The sequence below is a fragment of the Bos indicus x Bos taurus genome, chromosome 28 (genome assembly GCF_003369695.1).
Source record: "Bos indicus x Bos taurus breed Angus x Brahman F1 hybrid chromosome 28, Bos_hybrid_MaternalHap_v2.0, whole genome shotgun sequence".
Taxonomy (NCBI): Eukaryota; Metazoa; Chordata; class Mammalia; order Artiodactyla; family Bovidae; genus Bos; species Bos indicus x Bos taurus.
Window position 1 is genome coordinate 3,103,413 of NC_040103.1, and position 25,865 is coordinate 3,129,277.

Genomic DNA, 25,865 nt, shown 5'->3' on the forward strand with positions numbered 1-25,865 from the left:
GCAGTCTCATTATCAACAAAGTAAAGGGCATGAATCGATGTTCAACATGGATCCTTACTCATGGTGAGTATCTATCAGTGTGAAGAGGCAAAAAGGATTTGAAAACCATATAACAGAAAATCCAAGAGGTCATAAAACCAAGCCTACCAGCACAGTTCACTCATGATTTTATATATATATTCAAAAAAGATGTCCTTTTCATCATAGGGGAATGGAATGCAAAAGTAGGAAGTCAAAAGAACCTGGAGTAACACGCAACTTTGGCCTTGGAGTATGAAATAAAGCACGGCAAAGGCTGAAAGAGTTTTGCCAAGAGAATGCACTGGTTATAGCAAACACCCTCTTCCAACAATATAAGAGACAACACTACACATGGACATCACAAGATGGTCAATACCGAAATCAGACTGATTATATTCTTTGCAGCTAAAGATGAAGAAGCTCTAAACAGTCAGCAAAAGCAAGAACTGGAGCTGATTGTGGCTCAGATCATGAACTGCTTATTGCAAAATTCACTTAAATTGAAGAAAGTAGGGAAAACCACTAGACCATTCAGGAATGACCTAAATCAAATCCCTTATAATTATACAGTGGAAGTGACAAATAGATTCAAGGGATTAGATCTGACAGACTGCCTGAAGAACTCTGGACAGAGGTTCATGACATCATACAGGAGGCAGGGATCAAGACCATCCCCAAGAAAAAGAAATGCAAAAAGGCAAAATGGTTGTCTGAGGAGGCCTTACAAATAGCTGAGGAAAGAAGGGAAGCTAAAGGCAAAGGACAAAAGGAAAGATATACCCATCTGAATGCAGAGTTCCAAAGACTAGCAAGGAGAGATAAGAAAGCCTTCGTCAGTGATCAATGCAAAGAAATAGAGGAAAACAATGGAATGGGGAAGACTAGAGATCTCTTCAAGAAAATTAAAGATACCAAGGGAACATTTCATGCAAAGATGAGCACAATAAAGGACAGAAATGGTATGGACCTAACAGAAGCAGAAGATATTAAGAAGAGGTGGCAAGAATACACAGATGAACTACACAAAAAAGATCTCAATGACCCAGATAACCATCATGGTGTGATCACTCACCTAGAGCCAGACATCCTGGAATACGAAGTCAAGTGGGCCTTAGGAAGAATCACTATGAACAAAGCTAGTGGAGGTGATGGCATTCCAGTTGAGCTATTTCAAATCCTTAAAGATGATGCTTTGAAAGTGCTGCACTCAATATGCCAGCAAATATGGAGAACTCAGCAGTGGCCATAGGCCTGAAAAAGGTCAGTTTTCATTCCAATCCCAAAGAAAGGCAATGCCAAAGAATGCTCAAACTACCACACAATTGCACTTGTCTCACACGCTAACAAAGTAATACTCAAAATTCTTCAAGCGAGCTTCAACAGTACGTGAACTGAGAACTTCCAAATGCTCAAGCCATAGCCTTGACTAGATGGACCTTTGTTGGCAAAGTAATGTCTCTGCTTTTGAATATGGTATCTAGGTTGGTCATAACTTTCCTTCCAAGGAGCAAACGTCTTTTAATTTCATGGCTGCAGTCACCACCTGCAGTGATTTTGGAGCCCAGAAAAATAAAGTCTGACACTGTTTCCACTGTTTCCCCGTCTATTTCCCATGAAGTGATGGGACCAGATGCCATGATCTTCATTTTCTGAATGTTGAGCTTTAAGCCAACTTTTTCACTCTCCTCTTTCACTTTCATCAAGAGGCTTTTGAGTTCCTCTTCACTTTCTGCCATAAGGGTGGTGTCATCTGCATATCTGAGGTTATTGATATTTCTTTTGGCAATCTTGATTCCAGCTTGGGCTTCATCCAGCCCAACGTGTCTCATGATGTAGTCTGCATGTAAGTTAAATAAGCAGGATGACAATACACAGCCTTGACGTACTCCTTTTCCTATTTGGAACCAGTCTGTTGTCCCATGTCCCTTTCTAACTGTTGCTTCCTGACCTGCATATAGGTTTTGCAAGAGGCAGGTCAGGTGGTCTGGTATTCCCATCTGTTTCAGAATTTTTCAGTTTATTGTGATCCACACAGTCAAAGGCATAGTCAATAAAGAAAAAATCAATGTTTTTTCTGGAACTCTCTTGCTTTTTCCATGATCCAGCAGATGTTGGCAATTTGATCTCTGGTTCCTCTGCCTTTTCTAAAACCAGCTTAAACATCTGGAAGTTCATGGTTCATGTATTGCTGAAGCCACAAGGCATCTCTTATTCATAACGGGTGCTTTAAGTTCCTCTACTGAAGATAGTGATCGAAACAATCCAGAATATTCCCACCTAAACCAGTATCTACCACAAAATGATTGTTTTCCTGACACAGTGAAAGTCTGAACCATCAGATTTAATGACATCAACAATATAAAGAAAACCACAATTGTAACCAGTTCCAGTTGGTTCTGGTTCTCCTTTCATGGAGTATGGTGGTTAGAAATTCTGGGTAGCTATCTGGTTTGTCCACAGTCAGAAATTTCTATTTTGTGAAGTTACTTTAAAGGCTAAAATCTCCCAAAGAAAATACTCTAAATCACTGCAAAGTAAACTCTCCTTATAAATACAGTTGTCCCCAATGTTCTGTTTTTTTCTGTATATGTTTCTGCACAGCTTAAAACAAAACATTCATGTCTTCATATAATGTACAGACATATACACTATGTATCTGCAGAAAGACATGTACATAAGTGCATGGAATATGTGCACAAGGTACAGTTACACATACACCAGTGAAATCTGACATGGTTACAACCTGCTGAAGACATTGTTCTCCCTGGTGTTTCCTTGTTTCTTCCACCCGGTTCTTGGTCGACAGAGGGTTGGCAGGAAGGATGAGGGAAATGAAAGCTCTGTATACCGCTAAACAGTTCCATTTTTTCCAAGTTTTCCATCATGTAGTGACCACCAAGCAACAAAACACTCATGCCTTCCTCTCCAGTTCATTAATGAGTCACACACCTGTGCCCACAATGGGCACCAGGTGCCAGCACTGCGTTCGCCAGAGCTGTGTATTTCACCCATGGACTGGGTGATGCTTCATGAGAAATACCTGCCCATGAAGGTCCTGGCCTCACAGGGACATCACGTGGACATGTGCTTTAAAAGTACCGAATCTAAGGACAGACACCCAGGTGGAACACACTGTCCTCAAGGGAGCGGTTGAGGAAGAGGGTCAGCAAAGCCCAGGACAAACCAAATCAGGCCCCACTTAATCACAGAGGCTTAAATACCAGGCAGACCACAGGCAAGAACAGAAACCAAGGAAGAAAACATGGCCACACTGAGACTTTCCTAGATTCAATCAAGCACATTGAAGAGAATCGCTTTCTTACTACATGAATCAATGTTATTTAATGCCAAGCCCCAGCAAAAGTCATTTCACACAGCACCCGCCACCCTCTCCGTCCCCCAAGACTGCACTTCCCCAGGGCACGTGCCCTGGTCCGTTCTCCTCATGCCGGTTTCCGGCCACCTTTCTAAGAGAAAGTGGTACCAGGAGAAAGATACCATGTCCTGACGCTCAGTGAAGAAAACTGTGGCAGACAGAGAAACAGAGACAGAATGAAACCACATCCCACCTCACCACAACACAGCATGTGTGACTTGGGCAGGTGGTGTAGACTCTCTCTGCCAAGTTTCCTCATCTGTAAAATAGGGCAATAATAGCAGCTACTGAGGGTTTTCATATCAAGAGTAAATGCATTAGCACATCACACAATGTTCCTCTCAAATTACCCTCTGCCTAAGCATTGATTATATTTCAAAAGAAGGAATCTGAAAGACAGCACATACAACATGCTTTGAATCACAATTTTTAAAACTGTGAGACCATGCATTCATTCAAAATATTTCTAGAAAGTATACATTTTAACAAATCCAGACTTATGTAAATTCAGTGCCCCCGTATCAAACTTCCTCAGACGACATGGAGGCAATGAGGCCAGAGGTGGACATTGACAAGAACTGTGCGTGTGTCACATTCTCACACAGAAAACCTCCTGTTACTCACATTCTCATAGAGAGCTTGAAGGGTCTCCAGGTCAACCACAGAATTGTCCAAGTTCACCACAGCTGTGTGAAAAAGACAAAACAGAAAGTATAAATTGCCATAAACCAGCTGTGAAAAGTGTCTGACCACCTGAAACAACAGTGACCGTCCACAGAGCAGACTTCACGACCTGCAGGCAGCAGGTGATGCTCTGCCTTCACTGCAGCTGCTCCCCTCATCGACAAAGACTGAGCTGAGCTGGGAATTTCAATATGGCAGGTGTCAAGTGTCATAGCTTTCACACTCTCCACAAACACAAAATCCCAAGAATAGGCCCCCAGGGCCAGAGAGAAACCCACCGTCTGTCTCTTTCATGACTCACCTGAATAAATTTGAAAAATCTGCTTAATACCAGAAAAATAGGCAACTCACTCATGTTACTGCCACATGCTGGTTTTATGCCAATAAATGCACATATCTGCCAATTTATCTAAAGACATTTGGCAAAGGTTATATCTAATCACTAAATTGATAGACAATATGGAAACAGGTGCATTTCCTGTTACAACCCTATAAATTGTAAAAATCAAAGGATAATTCTTTGACTATAGTTTTGAAATTGGCAAAGGCGTCCGTTCAAGCGAGGCAGTAGGTGTGGACGATGGAGAAAGTTCATTTCTTTGGATGAGATCTTCAAGAAACATGCATTGTGTATAGCGCACCCTCAACTGGAACTGTGTGGGGAAGGGGAGAGATGAGACTTAGAACTTGTATTATATTACATGATAGTTGATCTAGTTGTAGGGAAAATTCATGGTACCCAAGGAGGGTTAAACCTCTTCTCCACCTGATTGTTCCACCTGAAGCTTTCTTCACACTGATGCCTGTCTTCTGTTTCACAGTTTGCATGGATTGCCAGTGATCAAGGATGTTAAGAGCTCTGACAATAAAAAGTTCTTTAAAAAAAAATCTTACAAGCCGTGAGAAGGGTAAGTGCATCTTGATCCATTAACTCAATTAGAGGAGGGTTGCAGCTTCAGAAGTGATGAAAGCACTGGATACTTAGAGTAATAAAGGCGGAGGGGACTGGGAGAAGCAGGGACCATAGTCTCCTCCACCAGAGTCAAGCCGTGAGCTTGGTCCTGCTGGGTCAGGAGGATGCGACTCCAGCAGGGCTTTCCCTCCCCCATACAGCTGGCTATGAGTAGTTGAAGCTCAGAAACAACAAGGGATGGATTAGAACAGAGGCAGTGCCATCTTATATTTGGAAAGCTTGTATCTTTTTTAGAAGCAACATTTTATGCATTAAAGTCACATTAGAGGGACTTCCCTGTTGGTTCAGTGATAAAGAATCTACAAGCCAACACAGAGGACATGGCTTTGATCCTTGATCCAGGAACTAAAGTCCCATATGCCACGGGGCAACTAAGCTGCAACTACTGAGTCCACGCACCACCACTAGAGTCTGTGAGCTGCAATAAGAGATCCTGCATGATAAAGTGAAGGTTCTGTGCATAGCACCTGAGACCTGAGGCAGTCAAATTAATTAGTTAAAAGCAATCACATAAGAGAAATCCTAATGTCCTCCATGATTATCGGTTACTTTATTCCTCTGGACAATGAGCCATCAAAATAACCCTTACATACAAATATATATATCAACAGAGAAAACAGAAAACCTTCATAACTGAACAAATGACCAAGCATGACTCAACACACACATAAACCAGCCCACCACACTTTATACATATTAACGACATGTTGAGTAAACCACAGTTATTCTAAGTGTATCATGATAAATATGTGTGTTCTTTAGATTTTTGTACATATAAATATTTTGGAAAAAGTTTTTGTGAGACCCAAGTTTTTAGTCAAAACCATCTGTAATACAATGAAAGGAACATGCCAAGTTTCAGTGTGTAAACTTTGATTTTCTCTGTCATGGGCTATAAGTTCACAACTCTTTTTTTTAATCCATTAATAGTTTACTGTATGAGATGAGGAAATAAGTTTGTGTTATGACATTGTTTGACATTTTTGTTGCGACTTAATAGTCAATAGTCCTAAATAGTTCATGTACCTTGAGAATACTCAATAGTCCTAAATAGTTCATGTACCTTGAGAATACATATTATATACGTATATATAAGATATAATTTTTTCTGTTTATATATTCTAAATCCTTATTTGTATTTTCCCTCTTGATCTGTTTTGACCAAAGTGGTTTAAAGTTACTCTTATTAATGTGCCTGTCTCTCCTTGTAAGTATTACATAGTTTCTTTCTTATGTAGTTGCATCTCTATTTAGAGGGACATGAATTCAAATCTATTATAATTTCATTGTGAATTATAGCTGTTAGTATTAAGAATATGTTTTCATTGTTTTGTTGTTGTTCACATAATGTTCCTGGCCTGAATTTTAAGTTGTCACATATCAAGATCATAACTCTTGCTTTTTTGATTCACATGTGTTGGGCCTAATTTCACTTCTCTTCATACTTCAGCCTTTCTGAAATACTTTGTTATACCTAGGTTTTATTTAGAAGCAGAAGATATTAAGAAGAGGTGGCAAGAATACACAGAAGAACTATACAAAAAAGATCTTCATGACCCAGATAATCATGATGGTGTGATCACTCACCTAGAGCCAGACATCCTGGAATGTGAAGTCAAGTGGGCCTTAAGAAGCACTGCTATGAATAAAGCTAGTACCAGGTGATAGATTCCATTTGAGCTATTTCAAATCCTAAAAGATGATGCTGTGAAAGTGCTGCACTCAATATGCCAGCAAATTTGGAAAACTCAGCAGTGGCCACAGGACTGGAAAAGGTCAGTTTTCATTCTGATCCCAAAGAAAGGCAATACCAAAGAATGCTCAAACTACCACACAATTACACTCATCTCACACACTAGCAAAGGAATGCTCAAAATTCTCCAAGTCAGGCTTCAACAGTACATGAACCATGAACTTCCAGATGTTAAGCTGGATTTAGAAAAGACAGAGGAACAGGAGATCAAATTGCAAACATCTGTTGGATCACTGAAAAAGCAAGAGAGTTCCAGAAAAGCATCTACTTCTGCTTTATTGACTATGCCAAAGCCTTTGAATGTGTGGATAACAACAAACTGGAAAATTCTTCAAGAGATGGGAATACCTGACCACCTGACCTGAAATTTGAGAAATCTGTATGCAGATCAGGAAGCAACAGTTAGAACTGGACATGGAACAACAGACTGGTTCCAAATAGGAAAAGGAGTACGTCAAGGCTGTATATTGTCATCCTGCTTATTTAACTTATACGCACAGTACATCACAAGAAACGCTGGGCTAGATGAAACACAAGCTGGAATCAAGATTGCTGGGAGAAATATCAGTAACCTCAGGTATGCAAATGACACCACCCTTATGGCAGAAAGTGAAGAAGAACTAAAGAGCCTCTTGATGAAAGTGAAAGAGAAGAGCAAAAAAGTTGGCTTAAAACTCAACATTCAGAAAACTAAGATCATGGCATCTGGTCCCATCACTTCATGGCAAATAGATGGGTAAACAGTGGAAACATTGACAGACTTTATTTTCTTGGGCTCCAAAATCACTGCAGATGGTGACTGCAGCCAGGAAATTAAAAGATGCTTGTGCTTTGGAAGAAAAGCTATGACCAACCTAGACTGCATATTAAAAAGCAGAGGCATCACTTTGCCAACAAAGGTCCATCCGGTCAAAGCTATGGTTTTTCCAGTAGTCATGTATAGACGTGAGAGTTGGACAATACAGAAAGCTGAGCACTGAAGAATTGATGTTTTTGAACTGTGGTGTTGGAGAAGACTCTTGGGAGTCCCTTGGATTGCAAGGAGATCCAATCAGTCCATCCTAAAGGAAATCAGTCCTGAATATTCATTGGAAGGACTGATGATGAAGCTGAAACTCCAATACTTTGGCCACCTGATGCAAAGAATTGACTCATTTGAAAAGACCCTGATGCTGGGAAAGATTGAAGGCAGGAGGAGAAGGGGATGATAGAGGATGAAATAGTTGGATGGCATCACTGACTCAATGGACATGAGTTTGAGTAAGCTCCGGGCGTTGGTGATGGACAGGGAGGCCTGGTGTGCTGCAGTCCATGGTGTCACAGAGTTGGACATGACTGAGCAACTGAACTGAACTGAAGTTTTACTTATTTTTGATGCATTTTAAATTTCCCCTACCTTAACCTGTGTGCCAATATATTGGGTTGGCCAAAAAGTCCATTTGATTTTTTTCTGTAAGATGGCTCTAGTAGCACTTAGTTGTCCTTTAACTTCATTTGAAATCATTGTCTTAGATTGTACTGTATATTGTCATATCAGTGTGCATTTAAAAAAAAACATCAGGGGGTGGTCCTAAGATGGTGGAGGAATAGGACGGGGAAACCACTTTCTCCCCCACAAATTCATCAAAAGAACATTTAAATGCTGAGTAAATCCCACAAAACAATTTCTGAGTGCCAGCAGAGGACATCAGGCACCCAGAAAAGCAGCCCATTGTCTTCTAAAGGAGGTAGGAGAAAATATAAAAGACAAAAAAAGAGACAAAAGAGGTAGGGACAGAGCTCCGTCCCGGGAAGGGAGTCTTAAAAAGAGAGGTTTCCAAACACCAGGAAACACTCTCACTGCCAAGTCTGTGGTGAGCCTCGGAACCACAGAGGGCAACATAACTGGGAGGAAAAATAAATAAATAATTAAACCCCACAGATTACAAGCCCAACGATAACTCCCCCAGTGGAGAAGCAGCACAGATGCCTGCACCCGCCACTAGCAAGCAGGGGCTGGGCATGGAGGCGTGGGTTGCATTGCTTAGAGTAAGAACCAGGCCTGAATGCCCTGAGGGCAATCTGAGGGAACTAACTTGGGCTAGCAAACCAGACTGTGGGATAGCTACCACGTGAAAAGCCCTAACTTAAGACACCGCCAGACCCGCTCACAGAACAAAGGACTGCACAGAGCTAGTCGGCTGCACCTCCTCCAGTGACAGGCAGCCAGAGCCGAAAGGGGGCAATCGCAGCCCCAGAGAGACATTATCTACCAAACTGCAAGCAGGCTTCTTTGCTAACTAAGACTTCTTGGGGTTCTGGACACTCAACATCTGCCTGAGAAGGCGCGGCGGTTGTACATCCAGAAAACCGCGCGTCAGGGACGGGGGAGGCGATAAGTCGCAGTGACTGTGCTCGTCAAACACCTCATCACCTGAGCTGCTTGGACCTGGAAAGGGCACAAAGTGCAGGTTCAACTGAGTCTGCGCCTCTGAGGACTTCCTGAGTGCCTGAACCTGAGCGGCTTAGAATTGGGAGGTGCATGCAGGCCAGGGCTGGCCTCCGACAGTTCCCGGCAGAGCAACATAGAGGCTGAGCAGTGTGAGCAGGAAGGACACATGCGCCCTGAACGAGGGCAGGCCCAGTGTGGCTGAGACACTGTAAACACACACCAGTGTTATTTGTTTGCAGCCCCCCTCCCTCCCCACAATGCAACTGAACAAGTGAGCTTTAAAAAGTGTTCACCACTGCCCCTCTTGTGTCAGGGCAGAAATCAGACACGGAAGAGACCAGCAAACAGAAGAAGATAAAACAGAGGGAACCTCCTTGGAAGTGACAGGTGCAATAGATTAAAACCCTGTAGTTAGAACAGACTACATAGGAAAGGGCCTATAGATCTTGAGAAATGTAGGCTGGACCAAGGAACTATCCGAAAATGAACTGACCCCACACTGTCCACAACAACACCAGAGAAAGTTCTAGATATATTTTTACTATTTTTACTATCATTCTTCTTTATGTAATTAAAAAAAAAATTTAAGTCCTCTATTACTCCTTTACTTTTCATTTTTATAACCTACTATTACTTTGCAAAAAAAAGACCCTATTTTTTAAAGGTAACTTCATATATATATATATATATATATATATATATATATTCTTTTTATAATTTTTGTGACTTTTTTTTCTTCTTTTCAATACTGTATTTTTAAAAATCCAACCTCTACTGTAGATTTTTAATCTTTGCTTTTTGGTATTTGTTATCAATTTTGTACCTTTAAGAACCCAATCTTCAGTACCCATTTTTACTTGGGAGTGATATTATTGGCTTGACTCCTCTCTCCCCCTTTGGACTCTCCTTTTTCTCCACCAGGTCACCTCTATCTCCCCCCTCCCCTTTCTCTTCTCTACTCAACTCTGTGAATCTCTTTGTGTGTTCCAGATGGTGGAGAACACTTAGGGAACTGATTACTGTCTGGATCTGTCTCTCTCCTTTTGATTCCCCCCTTTATCCTCCTGGCCACCTCTGTCCCCTTCCTTTCTCTTCTCTTCTCTGTATAACTCTGTGAACATCTCTGAGCGATTCAGACTGTGGAGCGCACATAAGGAAGTGATTACTGGCTAACTTGCTGTCTCTTTTTTGATTCCACCTCATCTCATCCTGGTCACCTCTAACCCCCTCCTCTCTCTTCTCTTCTCCATGTAACTCTGGGAACCTCTCTGGGTGTCCCTCACTGTGGAGGAACTTTTCATCTTTAACCTAGATGTTTTATCAATGGTGCTGTATAGATGGAGAAATCTTGAGACTACTGTAAAAATAAGACTGAAAACCAGAAGCAGGAGGCTTAAGTCCAAATCCTGAGAACACCAGAGAACTCCTGACTCCAGGGAACATTAATCGACAGGAGCTCATCAAACGCCTCCATACCTACACTGAAACCAAGCAGCACCCAAGGGCCAACAAGTTCCAGGGCAAGACATACCATGCAAATTCTCCAGCAACACAGGAACACAGCCCTGAGCTTCAATATATAGGATGCCCAAAGCTACTTCAAACCCACTGACATCTCATAACTCATTACTGGACACTTCATTGCACTCCACAGAGAAGAAATCCAGCTCCATCCACTAGAACACCGACACAAGCTTCCCTAGCCAGGAAACCCTGACAAGACACCTGTACAACCCCACCTACAGCGAGGAAACTCCACAATAAAGAGAACTCCACAAACTGCCAGAATACAGAAAGGCCACCCCAAACTCAGCAATATAAACAAGATGAAGAGACAGAGGAATACTCAGCAGATAAAGGAACAGGATAAATGCCCACCAAACCAAAAAAAGAGGAAGAGATAGGGAATCTACCTGATAAAGAATTCCAAATAATGATAGTGAAATGATCCAAAATCTTGAAATCAAAATGGAATCACAGATAAATAGCCTGGAGATAAGGATTGAGAAGACGCAAGAAAAGTTTAACAAGGACCTAGAAGAAATAAAAAAGAGTCAATATATAATAAATAATGCAATAAATGAGATCAAAAACACTCTGGAGGCAACAAATAGTAGAATAAAGGAGGCAGAAGATAGGATTAGTGAAGCAGAAGATAGAATGGTAGAAATAAATGAATCAGAAAGGAAAAAAGGAAAAGGAATGAAAAGAAATGAGGACAATCTCAGAGACCTCCAGGACAATATTAAACGCCCCAACATTCGAATCATAGGAGTCCCAGAAGAAGAAGACAAAAAGAAAGACCATGAGAAAACACTTGAGATAATAGTTGAAAACTTGCCTAAAATGGGAAAGGAAATAGTCACCCAAGTCTAAGAAACCCAGAGAGTCCCAAACAGGATAAACCCAAGGTGAAACACCCCAAGACACATATTAATCAAATTAACAAAGATCAAACACAAAGAACAAATATTAAAAGCAGCAAGGGAAAAACAACAAATAACACACAAGGGAATTCCCATATGGATAACAGCTGACCTTTCAATAGAAACTCTTCAAGCCAGGAGGGAATGGCAGGACATACTTAAAGTGATGAAAGAAAATAACCTACAGCCCAGATTACTGTACCCAGCAAGGATCTCATTCAAATATGAAAGAGAAATCAAAAGCTTTACAGATAAGCAAAAGCTGAGAGAATTCAGCACCACCAAACTGGCTCTGCAACAAATGCTAAAGGATCTTCTCTAGACAGGAAACACAGAAAAGGGTGTATAAACTCAAACCCAAAACAAAAGTAAATGGCAATGGGATCATACTTATCAATAATTACCTTAAACGTAAATGGGTTGAATGCCCCAACCAAAAGACAAAGACTGGCTGAATGGATACAAAAACAAGACCCGTACATATGTTGTCTACAAGAGACCCACCTCAAAACAGGGGACACATACAGACTGAAAGTGAAGGGCTGGAAAAAGATTTTCCATGCAAAGAGAGACCAAAAGAAAGCAGGAGTAGCAATACTTATATCAGATAAAATAGACTTTAAAACAAAGGCTGTGAAAAGAGACAAAGAAGGACACTACATAATGATCAAAGGATCAATCCAAGAAGAAGATATAACAATTATAAATATATATGCACCCAACATAGGAGCACCGCAATATATAAGACAAATGCTAACAAGTATGAAAGGGGAAATTAACAGTAACAGGATAATAGTGAGAGACTTTAATCCCCACTCACACCTATGGATAGATCAACTAAATAGAAAATTAATAAGGAAACACAAACTTTAAATGATACAATAGACCAGTTAGAGCTAATTGATTTCTATAGGACATTTCACCCCAAAACCATGAATTTTACCTTTTTCTCAAGCACACATGGAACCTTCTCCAGGATAGATCACATCCTGGGCCATAAATCTAGCCTTGGTAAATTCAAAAAAATTGAAATCATTCCAAGTATCTTTTCTGACCACAATGCAGTAAGATTAGATCTCAATTCCAGGAGAAAAACTATTAAAAATTCCAACATATGGAGGCTGAACAACACGCTGCTGAACAACAAACCAATCACAGAAGAATCAAAAAAGATATCAAAATTTCCATAGAAATGAGTGAAAATGAAGACACAACAACCCAACACCTGTGGGACACTGTAAAAGCAGTGCTAAGGGGAAAGTTCATAGCAATACAGGCATACCTCAGGAAACAAGAAGTCAAATAAATAACCTAACTTTACACCTAAAGCAACCAGAAAAGGAAGAAATGAAGAACCTCAGGGTTAGTAGAAGGAAAGAAATCTTTAAAATTAGGGCAGAAATAAATGCAAAAGAAACAAGAGAGACCATATCAAAAATCAACAAAGCCAAAAGCTGGTTCTTTGAAAGGATAAATAAAATTGACAAACCATTAGCCAGACTCATCAAGAAACAAAGGGAGAAAAATCAAATCAATAAAATTAAAAATGAAAATGGAGAGATCACAACAGACAACACAGAAATACAAGGGATCATAAGAGACTACTATCAGCAAACATATGCCAATAAAATGGACAACGTGGAAGAAATGGACAAATCCTTAGAAAAGTACAACTTTCCAAAACTCGACCAGGAAGAAATAGAAAATCTTAACAGACCCATCACAAGCACGGAAATTGCAACTGTAATCGGAAAGCTTCCAGCAAACAAAAGCCCAGGTCCAGACGTCTTCACAGCTGAATTCTACCAAAAATTTAGAGAAGAGCTAACACCTGTCTTACTCAAACTCTTCCAGAAAATTGCAGAGGAAGGTAAACTTCCAAACTCATTCTATGAGGCCACCATCACCCTAATTCCAAAACCTGACAAAGATGCCACAAAAAAAGAAAACTACAGGCCAATAGCACTGATGAACATAGATGCAAAAAATCCTTAACAAAATTCTAGCAATCAGAATCCAACAACACATTAAAAAGACCATATATCATGACCAAGTGGGCTTTATATCAGGGATGCAAGGATTCCTCAATATCTGCAAATCAATCAATGTAATACACCACATCAAAATTTTGAAAAATAAAAGCCATATGATTATCTCAATATATGCAGAGAAAGCCTTCGATAAAACTCAACATCCATTTATGATAAAAACTCTTCAGAAAGCAGGAATAGAAGGAACATACCTCAACATAATAAAAGCTATATATGACAAACCCATAGCAAACATTATCCTCAATGGTGAAAAATGAAAGCATTTCCCCTAAAGTCTGGAACAAGAGAAGGGTGCCCACTTTCACCACTACTATTCAACATAGTTATGGAAGTTTTGGCCACAGCAATCAGAGCAGGAAAAGAAATAAAAGGAATCCAAATTGGAAAAGAAGTAAAACTCTCACTGTTTGCAGATGACATGATCCTCTACATCAGTTCAGTTCAGTTCAGTTGCTCAGTCGTGTCCGACTCTTTGCAACCCCATGAATCACAGCACACCAGTCCTCCCTGTCCATCACCAACTCCTGGAGTTTACTCAAACTCATGTCCATTGAGTCGGTGATGCCATCCAATCATCTCATCCTCTGTGGTCCCCTTCACCTCCTCCCCTCAATCTTTCCCAGCATCAGGGTCTTTTCCAGTGAGTCAACTCTTCGCATGAGGTGGCCAAAGTATTGGAGTTTCAGCTTCAACATCATTCCTCTCAAAGAAATCCCAGGGCTGATCTCCTTCAGAATGGACTGGTTGGATCTCCTTGCAGTCCAAGGGACTCTCAAGAGTCTTCTCCAACACCACAGTTCAAGAGCATCAATTCTTTGGTGCTCAGCCTTCTTCACAGTCCAACTCTCACATCCATACATGACCACAGGAAAAACCATAGCCTTGACTAGACAGACCTTTGTTGGCAAAGTAATGTCTCTGCTTTTGAATATGCTATCTAGGTTGGTCATAACTTTCCTTCCAAGGAGTAAGCGTCTTTTAATTTCATGGCTGCAGTCACCATCTGCAGTGATTTTGGAGCCCAGAAAAATAAAGTCTGACACTGTTTCCACTGTTTCCCCATCTATTTCCCATGAAGTGATGGGACCAGATGCCACAATCTTCATATTCTGTCTGAATGTTGAACTTTAAGCCAACTTTTTCACTCTCTACTTTCACTTTTTAGTTCCTCTTCACTTTCTGCCATAAGGGTGGTGTCATCTGCATATCTGAGGTTATTGATATTTTTCCCAGCAATCTTGATTCCAGCTTGTGCTTCTTCCAGTCCAGCGTTTCTCATGATGTACTCTGCATATAAGTTAAATAAGCAGGGTGACAATATACAGCCTTGACGAACTCCTTTTCCTACTTGGAACCAGTCTGTTGTTCCATGTCCAGTTCTAACTGTTGCTTCCTGACCTGCATACAGGTTTCTCAAGAGGCAGGTCAGGTGGTCTGGTATTCCCATCTCTTTCAGAATTTTCCACAGTTTATTGTGATCCACACAGTCAAAGGCTTTGGCATAGTCAATAAAGCAGAAGTAGATGTTTTTCTGGAACTCTCTTGCTTTTTCCATGATCCAGCAGATGTTGGCAATTTGATCTCTGGTTCCTCTGCTTTTTCTAAAACCAGCTTGAACATCAGGAAGTTCACGGTTCACATATTGCTGAAGCCTGGCTTGGAGAATTTTGAGCATTACTTTACCAGCGTGTGAGATGAGTGCAATTGTGCGGTAGTTTGAGCATTCTTTGGCATTGCCTTTCTTTGGGATTGGAATGAAAACTGACCTTTTCCAGTCCTGTGGCCACTGCTGAGTTTTCCAAATGTGCTGGCATAATGAGTGCAGCACTTTCACAGCATCATCTTTCAGGATTTGAAACAGCTAAACTGGAATTCCATCACCTCCACTAGCTTTGTTCATAGTGATGCTTTCTAAGGCCCACTTGACTTCACATTGCAGGATGTCTGGCTCTAGGTCAGTGATCACACCATCATGATTATCTGGGTCATGAAGATCTTTTTTGTACAGTTCTTCTGTGTATTCTTGCCATCTCTTCTTAATATCTTCTGTTTCTGTTATCCTAAAGACTCCACCTGAAAATTACTAGAGCTAATCAATGAATATAGTAAAGTTTCAGGATATAAAATCAACACACAGAAATCCCTTGCATTCCTATACACTAATAATGAGAAAATAGAAAGAGAAATTTAGGAAACAATTCCATTCACCATTGCAACGAAAAGAATGAAATACTTAGGAATATATCTACCTAAATAAACTAAAGATCTATATATAGAAAACTATAAAACACTGGTGAAAGAAATCAAAGAGGACACTAATAAATGGAAAAATATACCATGTTCATGGATCAGAAGAATCAATACAGTGAAAATGAGTATACTACCCAAAGCAATCTATAGATTCAATGCAATCCCTATCAAACTACCAACAGTATTTTTCACAGAGCCAGAACAAATAATTTCACAATTTGTATGGAAATACAAAAACCCTCAAATATCCAAAGCAATCTTGAAAAAGAAGAATGGATCCGGAGGAATCAACCTGCCTGGCTTCAGGCTCTACTACAAAGCCACAGTCTTCAAGACAGTATGGTACTGGCACAAAGACAGAAATATAGATCAATGGAACAAAACAGAAAGCCCAGAGATAAATCCACACTCATATGGACACCTTATCTTCGACAAAGGAGGCAAGAATATACAATGGAGAAAGGACAATCTCTTTAACAAGTGGTGCTGGGAAAACTGGTCAACCACTTGTAAAAGAACGAACTAGAACACTTTCTAACACCACACACAAAAATAAACTCTAAATGGATTAAAGATCTAAACGTAAGACCAGAAACTATAAAACTCCTAGAGGAGAACATAGGCAAAACACTCTCCGACATAAATCACAGCGGGATCCTCTATGACCCACCTCCCAGAATATTGGAAATAAAAGCAAAAATAAACAAATGGGACCTAATTAAACCTAAAAGCTTCTGCACAAAAAAGGAAACTCTAAGCAAGATGAAAAGACAGCCTTCAGAATGGGAGAAAATAATAGCAAATGAAGCAACTGACAAACAACTAATCTCAAAAATATACAAGCAACTCCTTCAGCTCAATTCCAGAAAAATAAACGACCCAATCAAAAAATGGGCCAAAGAACTAAACAGACATTTCTCCAAAGAAGACATACAGATGGCTACCAAACACATGAAAAGATGCTCCACATCACTCATTATCAGAGAAATGCAAATCAAAACCACTATGAGGTACCATTTCACACCAGTCAGAATGGCTGTGATCCAAAAGTCTACAAGCAATAAATGCTGGAGAGGATGTGGAGAAAAGGGAACCCTCTTACACTGTGGGAATGCAAACTAGTACAGCCACTATGGAGAACAGTGTGGAGATTCCTTAAAAAACTGGAAATAGAACTGCCATACCACCCAGCAATCCCACTGCTGGGCATACACACTGAGGAAACCAGAATTGAAAGAGACACGTATACCCCAATGTTCATCGCAACACTGTTTATAATAGGCAGGACATGGAATCAACCTAGATGTCCATCAGCAGATGAATGGATAAGAAAGCTGTGGTACATATACACAATGGAGTATTACTCAGCCATTAAAAAGAATACATTTGAATCAGTTCTAATGCGGTGGATTAGAGCCCCATTAGAACTGGAGCCTATTATACAGAGTAAAGTAAGCCAGAAAGAAAAACACCAATACAGTATACTAACGCATATATATGGAATTTAGAAAGATGGTAACGACAACCCTGTATGTGAGACAGCAAAAAAGACACATATGTATAGAACAGTCTTTTGGACTCTGTGGGAGAGGGAGAGGGTGGGATGATTTTGGAGAATTGCATTGAAACATGTATAATATCATATAAGAAACAAATCGCCAGTCCAGGTTTGATGCAGGATACAGGATGCTTGGGGCTGGTGCACTGGGATTACCCAGAGGGATGGTACGGGGAGGGATGTGGCAGGGGGATTCAGGATGGGGAACATGTGTATACCCGTGGCGGATTCATGTTGATGTATGGCAAAACCAATATAGTATTGTAAAGTAATTAGCCTCCAATTAAATAAATTTGTATTTAAAATAAACAAATAAATAAAATGGATAACCAAAAAAAAAACAAACATCAAAACTGGTGAGTTTTTGTGCAGTCATTGTAACAATAAAAATGGAAGAAGAAAAGCAACATTTTTGACATATTATACTTCATTACTTTAAGAAAGGTTAAGAATGCAACTGTAACACCGTTTCATAAGAAAACTATTATTCAGTGGCAGGCACAGGGGTAAAAGAACTGCTCCACTAGTAGCTACCAGAATACTCAGGGATAGAGTCACCACGAAACATCCTATAAAGTTCTGTCAGTTGAGAAAGAGCATTTCCTCATTTTTAAGTGTTCTTATGCTTTACACTCAATGCTAGAAACTAGTTCATTTTTAAGTGTTCTCATGCTTTACACTCAATGCTAGAAACTAGTTCACCTTTCAGGAAAATAGTATGTCAAAGCAAGAAACAGAATCATCTGCCCATGTACTTAGATTTTGCTCACACCCATCACCAAGGTTAACCCTACCACTAAAGCCTAACTCCTCCCCACCGCCGTCCTCCCTGCCTCCAGTACCCACTGGCAATGCGTGTGGGGTGTGGTGACACACAGCACAGAGATGGTGATGAGAAAGCACATGGCTACAGGACATCCCAGCCTTTCAAGAGCCAAACAAACTACTCTCCTCTCAGATAAAGAAGTGTCAGTCATTCAGTCATGTTCATTCTTTTCGACCCCATGGACTGTAGCCTGCCAGTCTCTTCTGTCCATGGGATTTTCCAGGCAAGAATACTGAAGCAGGTTGCAATTCCCTTCTCCAGGGGATCTTCCTGACTCAGTGATTGAACCCACAGCTCCTGCACCAGGGCTTCCCTGGTGGCTCCAAGGTTAAAGCATTTGCCTGCAATGCGGGAGACCTGGGTTTGTTCCCTGGGTCAGGAAGATCCCCTGGAGAAGGAAACGGCAACCCATTCCAGTATTCTTGCCTGGGGAATCCCATGGACAGAGGAGCCTGGTGGGCTATACTCCATGGAGTCACAAAGAGTCAGACACAACTGAGCTACTTCACTTCACTCCTGCACTGCAGGTGGATTATCTACCATCTGAGCCAAAAACTACACAGCCAACTTTGAAGAGTGGCTGATACACATAACTCTCATATCTGTCTCCATTCCGGAAACAGGAATGGACACAACCCAGTACTAATTCAGTGTTTCGGTAATAGTGATGGAAAACCCAAGCTAAGAACAATCAAATTTGCCTCATTTACGTTCCCCTTGAACTTGAACTCCCATCTCTCCCCTCTCACTTCTCACTTGAGAATTCCATCACAAGGCTGTCTCCCAGGCAAGGTTTGTAGTGGAACCACTCAGAGCAAGGAAGGAGGAATAAAACCTTTACACTCTCCCTTCTCCATGAGTGGCCAGCTGGAGTTTCAAATACTCCCACATCTGGAAAACACAGCTCATTCCCTAAGGAATGAAGGAAGGGTATTGTGTGTGTGGGTGCCAATGAGCATGCATGTGTGAATATGTGTCTGAATATCTATGTGGGCTTGTGTGTGTGTTTGCATGTGAGTGCACATGCACATATTTATAGGAAATCACTCATTTTACAGCCATTTTTACTAATGAGGAAGCTAAGAAACAGAGATGAGGAAGACATTTGTCCAGATTTACCCACCTAACCAGTGGCAGAGCTGAGCTTCAAATGTGCCTTAGACTGGATGGTTTAAACAACAGGAATCAGTTTTTAAGGTTCTGGAGACTGGAACTGGGGTGGATTCTCTTGCTGGCTGGCAGAGTCCTGGTTTTCCCTCCTCTTATTAGGATGCTAATCCCATGATGGGGGCTCCAGCCTCTTGGCCTCATCTCAACTTGATTAATCTCAAAGGCCCCACTTCTGGATAGTATCACATTGAAAAGTTAGGACTTCAGTGTAGGAACGGGGAGAAAGGGAGTGAACATTTCATCCATAACAGAAAACAGGGGGCCTGCCTGGTCCCAGAATCCATGTCCCCAACATTGCTAGACTACACCAGAAAGTGGAGGGAAACCCAGGGAAGCAGAGATGCTAAGAAGAAATGTGCTTAGATGGTTAGTCATCCCCAAGGACCACACCAGGGAGATACTCTGTGTTTCCCTACATACTCTCTGAGCAACTAGTTCCTAAAAGGGGGGCATAGGAAGTTCCATCTAGAGGTACCACCAGACTCATAAATAATCACAATATGCTTCAGTTCATTGATAGCCATAGCCTAGACTGCTTTTTATATAAAATTTTTTTATTTATCTTTGCTTGGTTCCATCAAGAATGAACAACTCCATTAATTGGTTTTTTAAAAAATATTTTTCTTCACTTAACTCACAGATGTGAAAAAGAAACCCACAACTTCTTTTCTCTAAGAAACAGAGTCAATAAGCAAACAGGGTCTTATAAAATGACCCTTAAAGCAAGAGACAAAATTTACTAAATTGATATTCTCCGAAGTTTTAAAATTCCATATTGGTGGCCAAAAGTATTATGTTCTCCTGCCAGTTCTGTTTTTGCATTTTATTAGATAACAGAGGTCCTCACTCTGAGACAAGCTAACATACTATAGACAACACTGAACAAGGAGTCAGATGGATGGGTGTCCTTATTAAGGGGAAGCCTCAGATACGCTTGATCTATAAGCTGCAATTCTCTTCCCTGCAAAATAGAAATTAACTGGATCATTTTACACAACCATCAGTAACAATGGGGTGGGAGTGTACAATTCAAAGCAATACTGAATTCCATCTCTTTGGATACTGATAAAAAGATTTGATTATGAAAGATTTTAGAATGTATCTCCTGTTTGTCAGAAGCAATTACCTTTTTTTTAAAAATTTTATTTTATTTTTAAACTTTACAATATTGTATTAGTTTTGCCAAATATCGAAATGATTACCTTTTTAAGCATCTGCAACCTCAGGCAATTCCTTCCTATACAATGGTCAGGATGAGGCTCCTTAGCTCTGAGCCCCTTTAAAGGGGTCAACGAGCGAATATCAAAACATCCACAACACAGGATCCAATGAAGAGTCAGAAATAGACAGATGTTACAGGAATTTCTGATTTAAATCTAAAAGCATGTTATTGTCCTTATAAGGTATCCTTAACTACATTTTTTAAAAAATGAAAAAATGTTTGAAAAGCAATCATTAAGCTTAGAGACCAAATAATAAAAATAACCATGTTTCATTTACTTTATCAACTATATTGCTGATGTAATACTATGCAGTTTTACATAAATCTCATTTAGGGTTTCTTTTTTTTTTTTTAATTAATTTTAAATGCATAAATCTCATTTAAACGCAATAGAAATTTCAGTGACATACTTTAGTATTCATTGCCCTTGTGCAAACAATACCAACTGGCTTTATACAGGAAAGGCATGAAAAGGAGGGAAGGAACCAGGGGTCACTGTCCTGGGGGGACAGTGACACACACTTCCCTGTGAGGGATCTTTACACACTTTCTTAGGTGTGTCTCACCACTGTATCTGCAATCACTGTTGACATGCGTGCACAAAGGGAGCAGAACTGGGTAGGCAGTTAACACTTCAGCGCCTGGGCCTCCATGTGACTGGCGGCACCAGTAAGAAAAGCCATGCTCCAGAGGCAGTTCCTGCAAGGTCCTCAGACATACCTGCCACACTAACATCTGAAACGGGGGTCTGCTGGTGACACTAAAGGTACATAGGCCTGTGGATTAGATGAAATCTCTTAGAGATGCACAAGAGCATGAGAGCCCCATGCAGGAGTCCACAGCGGGGATCCTTAGGGAGGCTTTCCCCTAATAGCCTGGGTGCAGCTCTGGCTGTGCTGGGTTTCCAGTGTCTCGTGCAGACTGAGGACAACAGACCCCTCGCTGTGTGGTATGACTGCATTGGCACAGAGCAAATCTTTCAGAAAAGATACTGGTGAGAGGATCTCCAAGTACAGACAGCCAGGAAACCTCAGGGTTACAGAGCAGGCTTTTCAAACTCTTGTGTTCCTTCTGGGCAATAAATGTTGGTTTAATAAATATCTAAACAAGAGAGAATTAGATCAGAAATTGCTTTGTCCGACCCTACTACGGGTGTGCCTGGAAAATGTCCACTTCACACTTGTTGTCCAGGCAGCATTATGAACGGCACCCCTTCCATTCTCAGAAGTATCTCACCCTGGATGATAAACCATGCGGATACTCTACCCAGCAGTGAGACTAGGGGCTGGGAGGATAAAGCTGACCCTTATGAAATTCAGAATTCTTTTACAGCTACTGTTATCTACCAAAATGGACCTGAGAGTTTTGAATACCGCACTGACTCCTTATAGATCAAAAGCTGTACAGAAAATTCAGTTTATTTTCACTAAACTGCAAATCTATAGCTACTCTCATAATACCAATTTTTGAGAACAATACTGGATTATTTAAAGGAATCCTCCCATTGAGAACAATTAAAAATGCTGAACAAAATATATTTGAAAAATATTTTAAAGGCTTCAAAGAGCTGACAAGATAGGAACTAGCATTTTAATCAAAATACAGGAGATAACCTTCAGAGATGAGCCAGCTCAGAGCCTGCCTCTGCCCCGAGAGTATCTGCGTTTGTGCTCAGTTGCTTCAGTTGTGCCTGACTCTTTGCGACCCTATGGACTGTAGCCCACCGGGCTCCTCTGTCCATGGAATTTTCCAGGCAAGAATACTGGAGTGGGTTGCCATGCCCTCCTCCAGGGGATCTTCCCAACCCAGGGACTGAACGTGGGTCTCTTACTTCTTCTGCACTGGCAGGCAGGTTCTTTACCACTAGGGCCCCCTGGGAAACTTACAAAGGTACCTGCCTGACCCAACAAACTGAACTCTGTACTGATAGTTTCTGGGGCTCAGGGCCATCCAAAGTACAGATTCTAGACCCTCTGACAATAAATTGGGATTCAAACGACTACACACTCAGGGACTATGCACATAATGTGACTTTCAACTTTGATAATACATTATTTTGGTTGGGCTTCCCTGCTGGCTCAGAGGGTAAAGCCTCTGCCTGCAATGCAGGAGACCTGTGTTTGATCCCAAAAACACCAATACAGTATACTAATGCATATATATGGAATTTAGAAAAATGGTAACAATAACCCTGTGTACGAGACAGCAAAAGAGACACTGATGTATAGAACAGTCTTATGGACTCTGTGGGAGAGGGAGAGGGTGGGAAGATTTGGGAGAATGGCATTGAAACATGTAAAATATCATGTATGAAACGAGTTGCCAGTCCAGGTTTGATGCACGATACTGGATGCTTGGGGCTGGTGCACTGGGACGACCCAGAGGGATGGTATGGGGAGGGAGGAAGGTTCAGGATGGGGAACACATGTATACCTGTGGTGGATTCATTTTGATATTTGGCAAAACTAATACAATTATATAAAGTTTAAAAATAAAATAAAATTAAAAAAAAAAAAGGAAGATCCCCTGGAAAAGGAAATGGCAACCCACTCCAGTATTCTCGCCTGGAGAATCCCATGGACAGAGGAGCCTGCTGGGCTACAGTCCAGGGGGTCGCAAAGAGTCAGACACAACTGAGCGACTTCACTTTCACTTTTACTTTTATTTCGGTTTAATGACTATTTTTCTGCATATAAGAAGGTAAATGGGTCTATACCTCGTGGTTTCCTACCTGATATTTATCAAATATGGGATGAGCTCATATGGTTAATTCCCGAAAAGAGATGCCTACTATCTAATGTTCCCATATGCTGGGAACAAATAGAGTCATCCCCAGAAGTTAGCCAACAACATAATTAAAACAATTGGAAACAATTGGTATTTTTGCCTCAAGAAATATGCAATGTAATCATTCCTGTGTTCTCCAATCCCAGTTCGGGTCCTCCCTTTGCCTGGCCAGGCACGGATTGGGACTGGATATCTGAGTCATGCTGGTTTGCTCCAAACAGGACTTACTGGATATGTGGCTCTTACCTGTGGGCATGGCTTCCCCTTGCTGGATAGGGAGATGCACCCGAGGTTTACCTTTTACTCAGGGCTTCATATCTTCAGAGCTTCCAGAGAAGCCTGCTCATCTGCCACAAGTAAAGCTCGCTAGGCAAGGTCTGTATTTCACTGGTATGACCATATGGCTGCAATATTCATTCCCTCTCTGGGAACTACAGATATTATGCCACAAGTTGATGCTCTGAGTAACTGTACTCAACAGGATTTACAAGATTCTGAAAAAGCTATTTCAGCCCTTAACGGTGAACAAATACAAATTAGAAAGGTGATTTTACAAAGCAGATTGGCTTTAGGTATTCTAATGGCCTCACAGGGAGGAACTTGTACTATTATTCATACCCAACGTTGTACATATATACCAGTTCAGTTTAGTCGCTCAGTCGTGTCCGACTCTGTGACTCCATGAACTGCAGCACACCAGGCCTCCCTGTCCATCACCAACTCCTGGAGTTCACCCAAACTCATGTCCATTGAGTCAGGGATGCCATTCAACCATTTCATCCTCTGTCGTCCCCTTCTCCTCCTGCCTTCAATCTTTTCCAGCATCAGGATCTTTTCAAACGACTCAGCTCTTCGCATTAGGTGGCCAAAGTATTGGAGTTTCAGCTTCAACATCAGTCCTTCCAATGAACACTCAGGACTGATCTCCTTTAGGATGGACTGGTTGGATCTCCTTGCAGTCCAAAGGACTCTCAAGAGTCTTTTCCAACACCACATTTCAAAAGCATCAATTCTTCGGCACTCAGCTTTCTTTATAGCCCAACTCTCACATCCATACATGACCACTGGAAAAACCATAGCCTTGACCAGATGGACCATTGTTGACAAAGTAATGTCTCTGCTTTTTAATGTGCTGTCTAGGTTGGTCATAACTTTTCTCCCAAGGAGCAAGCATTTTTTAATTTTACGGCTGCAGTTACCATGCAGTGATTTTGGAGCCCCTCAAAATAAAGTCTCTCACTGTTTCCATTGTTTTCCCATCTATTTGCCATAAAGTAATGGGACCGGATGCCATGATCTGTTTTCTGAATATTGAGTTTTAAGCTAACTTTTTTCACTCTCTTCTTTCCCTTTCGTCAAGAGGCTCTTTAGTTCTTCTTCACTTTCTGCCATAAGGGTGGTGTCATCTGCATATCTGACGTTATTGATATTTCTCCTGGCAATCTTTATTCCAGTTTGTGCTTCTTCCAGCCCAGTGTTTCTCATGATGTACTCTATACCAGATATGAGTACTAATGTTACTCACTTTACTAAACACATGAACAAGATGATTCAGGCTATGGATTCTCCTGAAGCCTCAGTCACCTCACTTTGGGAAATGTTAACTAGCCCCCCGTGGTGGCAAAGTATCTTAATCATAATAATTCTAACTATTCTGTTTTTATTGTTTGCTCTCTGCATCTTTAACTATATAACTGAATTTGTTTCCAACAGTGTGAAAGCTTTTAAGTTACAAATGGTTGTCCAGGCTCCTAGAGTGCCACGGCCTCCTTCAACTATTATTTGGGGCCCCTGGATCAGAGACCCTCAACATGAGGGTTAAGAGAATACACTGCCTCAACAATTTAGGGATATCACCCCATCACAGCAGGAAGTAGTTATGGAATGAAAATGACGCCCCTTTCCCTTGGCAACATAATGCTCATAACAGAAAAGGGGGAAATGAGAGAGTCAATTCTTACGCAGGTTGCTAAGAAGTCCAGGGTCCCTGAGGAGGAGAGAGGGGTCTGGAATTCTCAAGCAAGAGGAAAGGACAAATGTCTTTTTTTTTTTTTGCTTTACATTCCTTAGTCTTCGTCACATAAAACTTTTTTTCCTTTAAGCCCTGCGCTGATGGTTAAGCAACAACACAACTCAGCTTAAACTCTGTACTAAAGATTATATAACAACGTAGATATAACTGCTTGAGGACAGTTTCTCCTTCCTGAAAAACTTCTGACTAATCCTATTTGTTATCTTAAAATGTAAATTGTGAGCGTGGGTCTGGTAAAATTTTTACAACCTTGAGACATTCTTTTGATTTATTGTAATAACTAATTTAAAAAGTATATAGCTCCC

General features: G+C 40.9%; 1 protein-coding gene across 1 annotated transcript in view; it reads right to left on the minus strand.

Moving 5' to 3' along the window:
- Window positions 1-25,865, minus strand: part of FMN2 (formin 2) — a 356,666-nt gene that overhangs the window by 136,215 nt on the left and 194,586 nt on the right. The window contains exon 8 of the mRNA XM_027530594.1: window positions 4,022-4,083. Within this exon, the coding sequence (XP_027386395.1) occupies window positions 4,022-4,083 (62 nt within the window). The remainder of the gene's footprint in view (window positions 1-4,021; window positions 4,084-25,865) is intronic.